Below are 10,453 nucleotides of genomic sequence, written 5' to 3' on the forward strand. Positions count from 1 at the left end.
TTTCATATCAAACATCTATCGTCCTTATCTCCCCTTCTTTTTTATGTTTGTTACTCTCTTGTAACGCCTCTAATCTTCTGGTGCTCATATGACCTTATGCAGTTGCGAGTGCCGTAAAACCTCTACTAAAACTAAACTGAGTAGGAAAGTTATGGACGATGTTTGATAGGGGGTGTGCACTCCTTCTGTCTGTGATGTTCTTCCGCTGAGCTTGCTAGCCGGGACAGCAGTCTCATGCCTCGGTGTTTGTGGACTTGTTTTTTTGTTTTAGTAAAGGTTTTACGGCGCTCACGACTGCATAACGTCATATGAGCGCCTTTGTGGACTTGTGGTCTAGATTTAGCGCACTTAAGGCATTTTGGACCCAGGGTCTTTGATGGTGTCACTTACCTCATTCCATATGGTCACTTTTAAGGACGAGCGGGCTAACCCAGATTTCGGGGGGTTCCAGAAATCTTGACCTACACCAAAAGTAGGCATTGCCCCACCCATAGGAGAAGTTTTGGTTTCATAGATGTGTATATTTTTTTTGGTTATAGAGGAAACTCTTCTTGTATTTTAAAGAAACTGAACAAGTTGCAAAAACTTTACCTTCGATTTTCTCAAAACAGCATTTTTCGGGAAGCCCCCTTGTGCTTAAAAGTGACCATATATTCCTGATCTTACTCATACTTTCCATTGAACTTGCAAATTATATCTAAGTCAAAAGGTGAAATTTGCTGCTTTTATTAAGATATTTTTTTGTGTATGTTTTGCAAGAGCAGGCTTTTTTCGGCAAGACTTGACCTATATTTAGTTAATTTTGGAAAGAGGTATTATTTTAACGATTGTATTTGTGAGCTTGTGAAAGTCATGAACTGGTAGAGGAGAGAACTCTGTATGACTCCATGCGACACTTTTGCTTTCAGAGCAGTGTATAACGCAGACGACCTTGAGGCGCGGTCGGCCATGATGCTCGCCAGCTGCTCTGCGGGAATCGGGTTTGGCAACGCCGGTTGCCATCTATGGTGAGATAGATATGTTTAAAAAAAATCTCAATGCTATCCTCATACCATCAATGATTTATTTAATAATAATAATAATAATAGATAGCATTTGTATAGCGCATATCCCCGCTCAGCAGCAGGCTCTATGCGCTTTACACTATATTATTACCCCAGCAGACCATAGAACACTCCGAAACATTCTCAGCTTCCCGGGAAGCATACAGTGCAAGCAGCCGATTAAGCGCTCAAAGACTTACAAACTGACAAGATCTTTCGCTGTCTATAGCCGGGTACCCATTCCCACCTGGGTGAAGTGAGGAAAATTCGTGTTAAGTACCTTTCCCAAGGACACAACGTCGGGCCCTTGACGGGATTCGAACCCACGACCTTACGGTTGCGAGTCCGAGAGCCTAACCACTAGGCCACAGACGCCACATAACCTCATGAGGCTCTCCTCATAATTGACCATTTGTCTACCCTGGAATTACAAAGTTCTGTCTGCTCAGTGCCTAGCTTTGAGAAAGGAAGTGTCTATGTACTCCCCGATTGGGGTCTACGTAGTCATGGTGTCTACGTGGACCCCAAAAATGTTGGATTGTGATTGGCTCGCTGAGCGAGCGGTAGTTTACATTGGTTACATTGCAAGGCTGATAGGCCTACTTACTGATCATCTCGGGTAGTATGTCTATGTTGTGTTACTGTTACTATAATTAATTTATTTTAGCCGAGAGAGAGAGAGAGAGAGAGAGAGAGAGAGAGAGAGAGAGAGAGAGAGAGTATTTAATGAATAAACGTATCTAGATCTAGATCTAGATTTTGTTGTGCACCCAGCCAAGAGTGTGCACTTCGGTCTAGATTTAGATTTATATGTGTCCTCAGCCACGCCCTGTTTTATCCTGATGGTTTTGACAGTGTGTTTGTTTGTTTATTTATTTGTTTGTTTATTTGTTTATTTGTTTGTGTCCTCAGCCACGCCCTGTCCTACCCCATCTCCGGCCTGGTAAAGAACTACGTCGCCGAGGGTTACGGGGATGACCACCCTCTTGTGGTGAGTGCTGCCAGATTGGCTGCTCCTTTTTTTTTTTTTTTGTCTTTGCGGTTATTTTAATTAAATATATTTGTGGGTGGTTGGCGGGTGCTCTGGTGTGGTTTGCTTCTTCTTTCCTATCAAATATCTATCATCCTTATCTTCCCTCTTTCTTTTTTGTGTTTGTTACTCTCTAAACTCTCTTGTATAACACCTCTAATCTTCGACACTTGTATGACCTTATTGTGTTGAAAGTGCCGTAAATCACTTACTATAACTAAAAAAACCCACCATATTTATACAGTATAACGAGGGTGCGGTGGCGAAGTAGTTAGTGCGCTCGTCTCTGAAGTGGAAAGTCCGAGTTCGAGCCTGGGTTCGGACACGGATTTATTTTCACCCCGTCCTGCCCACCCAGCAGTAATGGGTCCCTGACTTCGAATTGGGGAAGTAAAGGCGGCGTAGAAAGGAACTGGCCACCCTACCACAATATGCCAAAGGCCCAGGAAGTTGTCTCACTAACAAGGCAATCTCCAATGTCCGGATCGGATGCGGGAACAACTTTACTTTTATACAGTATAACATGGATACCTCAAATTCGTCGGGACCGGCCTTGATAGAGGGATCCGTTGTTCGAAGGATATCTGACAAAGATAAAGAAGATGAAAAAAATGGAACTGCAGGCACAGTTCGACTGATGCGTGATTTTGAGACTTCTGTGTTGGACCTATTCGTGTTATACTGTACGAATATTTATAATAATAATAACAAATAATGACTCAAATAGCATTCGTGAGGCATCGTGGTGAAATCAGGCGCTCGTCAAAATAATGAAATTTCATAGGTATTTGATTTTTTAAAATGCGAATGGTGTCTCTTTCAATCTTATCTGACCTTATCTTACTGAACTTTATGTTCGTCTAATAATTTCATATTTGATTTTTCTAATGCGATTGTGGGTTTTTTCAGTCTTTTCTCGTCTGATCTTATCTTATTGAATCGTTTCTTGTCTGGGCTTATTTTATTTAATGTCTTGTAATGGGATCAAGTTCTTTTGAAATGTTACTACAGTCAAACCTACGATACTAGAAACATGTTTCATTTCATTTAGTGCTAGTTTTTTGCTAGTTTTTGCTAGTTTTTCGAAACTATTCCTGAAGAACCAAGTCTTTTAATAATGACTAAGCCTTTGTTTCCGCCATATATGAGGCAAGTTTTTGGGCATATAGTGAGACGTAGTGCCCCAGGTTTAGGTGACTGTAGAAAAAACTCTTGGAAACAGTGGAAAAAACTTAGGGTTTAAAGAGTTAAGACAATCACGTGTGCAAATAGACTACATACTGACACTGTGTAAGATACCCCCCCTGGGCATTGCCACTGACTGTAGTGTCTTTAGGCCATTCCCAAAGGGGGGACATTTCTCGTTCAAGCATAGGAGAATTGTAAATGGACTGACTCATCATGTCACGCTCATAACTGTGCCTGATCTACAACAGGGAACTGCTACTTTTTCTTTCCTAATCCTTACTATTGTCATTTTCCTCTACTTCGTTTGTATGTTTGTCACACTCTTGTGACCTGCTATTTCCGGGTTTCTGGGGTGCCTTGATAGTCGAAGCAGACTTTGTGCTGTTGAAACTAGAGAGGTGAGCAGAGTAAGCCTGATTCCCTGTAAAGGCTTCTCTGTTGACACCTACCCCTTGGTGCTCATATGACCGTATGCAGTTGCGAGCGCCGTAAAACCATCTACTAAACTAACAAACTAACTGTGTAAGACATCCACCTGTATGAGATGACCCCTGTTCTCATCAACTATTGGCTGCCGTCTTTCTTAGACAGTATTGACAGTAATTTGACTATTCTGGTCTAATCGTGTCTTCGGTCAGTGGCATTGGTTGTTTCGTGGTTAGGCTGGTGGTCTCGTTTTGGGGTTCGAGCCTCAGGCCTGATGTTGTGTCCTTGGGAAAGCAAGTTATGCGAATTCTTTTCACAGTTTTGAGAAAAACGAGTTTGAAATGAAATTTTGACGATGTTGAAATCTCTATAACATAGTCAAAAAAGAATCGTTAGTATTTCTATACCAGATTAAGCTGTGGCTTAGATATTTACAGAGGCAAGAGAGCGGCTTCAAATCTCACTACCCATATATCGATGACTCCATTTTGACCAAAAGTCGATATAGAGTCACTTCTTGCGCTTTGCCATCGAAATGCTGTCATCTATTATTATTATTATTATTATTATTATTATTATTATTATTATTATTATTATTATTTTTATTATTATTATTATTATTTTTTTTTTATTTTTTTATTTTTTATTATTATTATTATTATTATTATTATTTTTATTATTATTATTATTATTATTATTATTATTATTATTATTATTATTATTATTATTATTATTATTACTACCATTATTATTACTACCATTCTTCTTCTTCTTCTTCTTCTTCTTCTTCTTCTTCTTCTTCTTCTTCTTCTTCTTCTTCTTTATCATTATTATTATTATTATTATTTATCATTATTTTTTTTTCATTATTATTATTATTATTATTATTATTATTATCATTTTTATTATTCATCATTATTATTATTATTATCATTATTATCATTATTATTATTATTTATCATCATCCTTATTATTATTATTGTTGTTTATCATTTTTATCTTCCCTCGCCGTAGCCTCACGGTCTGTCCGTAATCATCTCGGCCCCCGCTGTGTTCAAGTTCACGGCCCAGGCTTGTCCGGAGCGCCATCTGGAGGGAGCGGAAGCTCTCGGTGAGTCGCTTTGACCTTGTTTAAATTTTAGTCCGTTTTGCGCTGTTTACAACTGTGTATAAGTAAGGTTATATGAGCACACTTTGACTTTGAATTTTTTAATTTTTAAAAAATCTTTTCATATTTTTTTTTAGTACCACTTAGTGTTCCACTCAACATGGCATAATAATAATGATGATAATAAGAAGAAGAAGAAGAAGAAGAAGAAGAATACTAATAAGAATAGTAGTAATAGTAATAATGATAATAATGATAATAATAATAATAATAATAATGATGATGATAATAGTAATAATAGTAAAAGTTGTTATGATAATAATAATTATGACTATTATTATTATTATGATATTAAAATGATAAAAATGCAGATGATTTGTTGTGCCCCCTCCCGTCCTGTACAGGTGTAGGCATTTTACGTACAATAAGCCTACCTTCAGCTCAGCACAAAACACATGGGCCTGACATGACAGCACAGCCCGATGAAAGTAATACAGCTGAGGCTGTTGAAACTGTAGGCTGACATCATGTTAATCCGAAAACTGCGATAAAGGGAAAGGAAAAATATTATTTTCGATTTTTTTTTTCTTCACTATTTGAGCTATCTTTCCAAACGAATGACTAACATAAAGCAAAGAAAATCCCAGTGGCCCTGCAGATTTTGGTGTAACTTTTTATCTCCATGAGGGGTATACCCACTATGCCGGGCCCCTTTTTTGGTACAAAATCTAAAAATGACAAAAACGTCACTAAATGGGTCGTTAAATCCAAACAAGTGAGCCTATTTTGATAGTTTTTCGTCTAATGAATGAACTCCCGATAAAAGAGACCTGTTTTGGGTAATTGCCTAAAAGTAATTTGATGTCAAAGTCACTGTAAAGGAATGTGCCCGGGCCACTGTCAGCGACTCACCGGCATAGCGGTTCCGACCACGAGCCGCTGAGAGTGGCTTACCGGAGATGAAGAGTTACGAAGACCCCTTTGTGGTTATTTTTAGTTTTATTTACTTCTTGCTCTTGTTGCAGGTTACGACATCCGCAACGCCAAGAAGGCTGATGCCGGCAAGATTGTGGGCGACGTTTTGCTGAAGATTATGGACGACATCGGCTGCCCCGACGGCATTGGCTCTCTGGGTTACAAGTCCGAAGATATTCCCAATCTGGTCAAAGGAGCTTTGCCGCAGGTATGCAGGACTCTGGAATCAGCCGAACATTTTCGTTTCTGCCAGTTTCTTTTTTTTTTGGAGGGGGGGGGGTTGTGTTTGTTTTTTGGGGGTTTTTTCTTGGTTTTTTGGTGTGTTTTTTTTTACAAAGAGTAAGAGGACATTGCCCTCCTGTCGATATAAGAGAAGCCAAGGCTTCAGCTTGATCAGGGTATATCAGTCCTGCTTTGAGCTCAGCACAAGGAAGAAAAGTTACCATGAGGTGTGATGAGGGAGGAAGAAGAAGGTTTTTTCTATATCGCTGAGGGGAAACTGCGACTCGGCTCTACTTTACCTGCTGTACTGTACTGTTACCACGGCGAACGAAGCCCCTCAGCGTGAGCCCAAGGGCTGTACGATTACCTACAGCTTTGTTTTAGTAAGAGTTTTACGGCACTTGCAACACAATACGGTCATATATAAGTGCAAAAGATTAGAGTTGTTACAAGAGAGTAACAAACACAAAAAAGAAGGAGGGGACGATAAATGTTCGACAGGAAAAAAGAAGCAAACCACACCAGAGCACCCACCAACTACCACGGATTAACTACACGACAGCATCAATACACAGAACAGCTGTGGGTGATTGGCGGTTGCTCTGGTGTGGTTTATGGGAGAAATAAATATCTTGCCCATGCTGTACTGCAGCGGAAACTGGCTCATTGCAAGCAGTACCTTTTTCCTCACATTGCTACCTATTTTTCCTTGATCATTTTGTCAAGAATTTTCTTTTGAATGAATTTTTTAAAAATTTATGTGTGCTGCTTTTAGAAGATTATCTCCCTTTTCCTAGGATTCGGGGGCTTAAGTTGAGGTTCAACTGAATTTTTTTTTTTTTCTTCAACATAGCTTGACCAGTTCCTTTTTGCTTGTCCACCAACTTCTGTTTTGTTTGTTTGAGCATCGCTTGACCACCAACTTCTGTTTTGTTTGTTTGAGCATCGCTTGACCACCAACTTCTGTTTTGTTTTGTTTGAGCATCGCTTGACCACCAACTTCTGTTTTGTTTGTTTGAGCATCGCTTGACCACCAACTTCTGTTTTGTTTTGTTTCAGCATCGCTTGACCAAACTGTCCCCCCGTCCAGCCCAGGGGGATGACCTCTCCAGCATCTTGACCGACTCTCTGAAGATCTACTGATCTCCGCGGGACTGCTGCCACAGATCTGCACGTTCATGCACTGTCTACCAGCTGTGAATGATGGTAAAATCCGCACGAGTTATTTTTGTTCAAAGTTCTTCATTCATATTTTGCGATGGAAGAATTGGTTGAGATCCGTGGCATGAGAAAATGGCAGCGTTTCGCGACCTCAGTGCTTTCTTGTCCTATCTCCACAATTTTTTTTTTAGCATTGAAAATGTGACTTTTTCCGATCTTAAGCTCGCTCTTTGTTATGAACTGTTTTCACTGTTATTAGAAATAAAATGGAGATAGGACAAGAATGTGCTGAGGTCGCGACGATTTGTATCGCTAGTTATGTCGACCCGGTTTTTTATAAAGAAAATGTGATCGCCTGGTGGGGGGGTAAGATGTTGAACGAATGTTGTTGGCACTCGTCTAAATGTGGCTCAATTTACTGTAAATCTTATCCTATAAGGCAAATAGAAGTTAAATTACCGTGCCGTTATCTAATTTTTCTACATGAACTTGTTCGTAGGAAGAAAGAATAATAGAGTTTAGTTGAAAATGATGACGTTTAAACAAGATCTATATATAGTTCAGAGAATGTATTGCTGTAAAGTAATTCGGTAAAAAAAAAAAATGGTAAACTGGTATGGGTTTAACGTCTCTATCAAGTAATTTGACACCTTAGCTCTCAGTGATCGAGGCCTTGTACAACTACAGTCTAGCTTGCACATTGAAAAATTAGCAGGATGCAAAAATCTTTTAATGTACTAATTTTGCTCTGTACGTGTTTTAAATTTAGATACATAAAAAAATATGTTCGGGTATTGGAAAAAATTTCAGGACCCGAAAATCTGTCTGCTGCAAGCGTGTTTGTTGCTATGTGTGTGCTGGACTATTATAGCTGCAAGCTAAACTGTTGCTATTGTTGTTATTCAAAATCGAATACTATGTCGTGATCTTTGATAATGTTGGTTCAGGAGTTGAGAGGTTAGTGAAAAGTGATGAGAGGTAATTAGTAATTACATTTACTCACTTTCTTGACTTCTATCACTATCAGCAGGCTGCTTAGAAATAGGGGCCTAGTAATGATGGCAAGTTTTTTAAATACTTTAAATGGGAGAAGTTGGAAATGAGAGTAATCAACCCTTTATGTCCTTGTTATGCTTGCCATATCCACTGCCAAATAAATCTGAGCGACGTATACATACTTTGTAAACTTTGTTCACATCCTATTTTTAGAAAATTTATTTACACTACACCAGAGAATCTGGACTGGAAAAAGATGGATGAAGTGAGGGGAAAAGGGAGTGGGGGGGGGTAATGTTGTTTTAGTTCTATTTTGTTCAGTCAGTACATTTTTATAATTGTTTTAAACCGGTTGGATTTTTTGTTTTCTGGCGTTGGATGTGAGGACCAATTTTACGTGTATACCTCAATAAAGTCTCGGGAGTACCATTCGTCAGTATTTTCATTGAACTGCTACAATGTCCTTTTATTATTGTGTAAGCTCCTATGGATAAGTCATCGCCTCAGAACTATTTTGTCCAAAGTGCCGCTGTACTAAAGTACACGTTGGACAAAATAAATCTGAGACAATGAAGTGTTGTTTGTAAAAATAGGGACTTGTAAATTGTCACTTCAGAGAACAAAAATGCTTTGGCTGAGGTTTAAAAAGAAAGGAAAAGAGATGGTGGGTAATAAGCCAGATAATCCTATGCACAACTTCCTTACTACTACTACTACTACTAGAATCTAGTCTCAGTTTTTCTATCGGTTTATTTTACAATGAATCAATGTCGTGCTATTGCTTGAATGTTCACCAGTGCTGTTTATCTCGTGTTTCAATTATACGCAATGTCTGTGTCCCATAGAGAATAACTAGGCCAGAGACGTTTGCATACAGAAGTGGGATCAAAAAGTATAGGGGAAAACACCGCCTGGCTTGTTGAGCTCTTGTTCTGGCTCTTGTGAAGTTCAGGCTTAGATGGAATCGAACTTGTGTTGTTCAGGCTTATAGCCTAACAGAATTGCAGTGATCTAAAAAGCAAGAAAGTTGACCTTCCATAGACTGACCACCTTGAGGCACATACAAGCATTCAGACTCATATACGCACGAACATGGTTTTCTCTTATTGCATATGATATAATAATAGATTAAAGTTTAAGTAAAGTTACCAATGATAATTGCATACTTAACATAATTAAATATTATATCACACTCTACCCTCGACATACAGTGAATGCTCTATGCACTTTATAAATTACAACTATCACTACCCCTGCAGACACTAGAACACGACTCTGAAACGTTCTTTGGCTTCCCGGGAAGCATACGGTGCAAGCTACGGATTATGCACACTAACAGACTGACAAAATTTGTTCACTTTCTATATATAATAATAACTGAGTACCCTATCCACTTGGGTGAAATGAGGAAAATTCATGTAATGATGTAATGTAAAGTGCCTTTCCCACGGACACAACGTCGGGCCCCTGACGGGATTCAAACCCAGGACATATGGTTGAGTCCGAGAGCTTAACCACTAGACCAGACCAGGAAAGCCACAACATAACTTAAGCCATAACGTTTTGTTTTTTTCACTAAGGAAATCATGCCATATAGAAACTTATCTGTACTATATCATGCACATTTTGTTTCTTCCAGTTTGAATTTGTTCCCAGACTTAATTAAATCCATTTACAACCAAAAGGTCATGCAGTACGCTACACAGTAAACTGTCCACCCTTAAATATTTTTTATGGGACTTTCATTTTCATTTTCTTTTGTTAATTTTTCGCAAATGCAACGTTAGTTTCTCTTTTCTCAAAATCAAAGTCTTCATTTTGTCCATCTCTATGATTATTCCTGAAAGTTAAAAGTGTGTTATTAAAGATATGATTTCTTTTATGTTTTTGTTATTAAAAGATTGTTTTTGTTTGTTGTTTTAGAAAACTTAAAAGATTTTATTTGTGTAAGGCCTTGCTTCTGGCAAATTTGAGCCAGTGTGGGAGCTTTTTATATATATATATATACCCATATATTCCCTGCACCGTTGAACACGTCTGATCTATGATATGATTTGTTTTAGAGATGTTTCCAACCAAGTTAATTGTTTGAGTGAACTCTACTAAGTAGAACGCTTAAAATAAAGTATACGGAAGGCTGTTCCATCTTTGAACGCAGTCTTTTTCCTGTATACGGAAGATTACAACTTATTCCATCTTTGAACGTAGAATTTTTTATTTTTTTTGTCATCCAAGTTTTTAACACCACAAACCACCCTTCAACACGACAGCCCTGATTTAACGTATATTTACATATATATATAT

General features: G+C 38.4%; 1 protein-coding gene across 1 annotated transcript in view; it reads left to right on the forward strand.

Annotated features, from left to right (window-relative positions):
- Window positions 1-8,580, forward strand: part of LOC101848927 (hydroxyacid-oxoacid transhydrogenase, mitochondrial) — a gene marked incomplete at its 5' end in the record, with an annotated part of 21,113 nt that extends 12,533 nt beyond the window's left edge. The window contains 5 exon segments of the mRNA XM_013089390.1: window positions 909-1,007; window positions 1,956-2,034; window positions 4,702-4,798; window positions 5,821-5,978; window positions 7,052-8,580. Coding sequence (XP_012944844.1) covers window positions 909-1,007; window positions 1,956-2,034; window positions 4,702-4,798; window positions 5,821-5,978; window positions 7,052-7,135 — 517 coding nt within the window.
- Between the last annotated feature and the right edge of the window lie 1,873 nt (window positions 8,581-10,453).

The sequence above is a fragment of the Aplysia californica genome, unplaced genomic scaffold (assembly GCF_000002075.1).
Source record: "Aplysia californica isolate F4 #8 unplaced genomic scaffold, AplCal3.0 scaffold00941, whole genome shotgun sequence".
In the NCBI taxonomy this organism is placed as follows: domain Eukaryota; kingdom Metazoa; phylum Mollusca; class Gastropoda; order Aplysiida; family Aplysiidae; genus Aplysia; species Aplysia californica.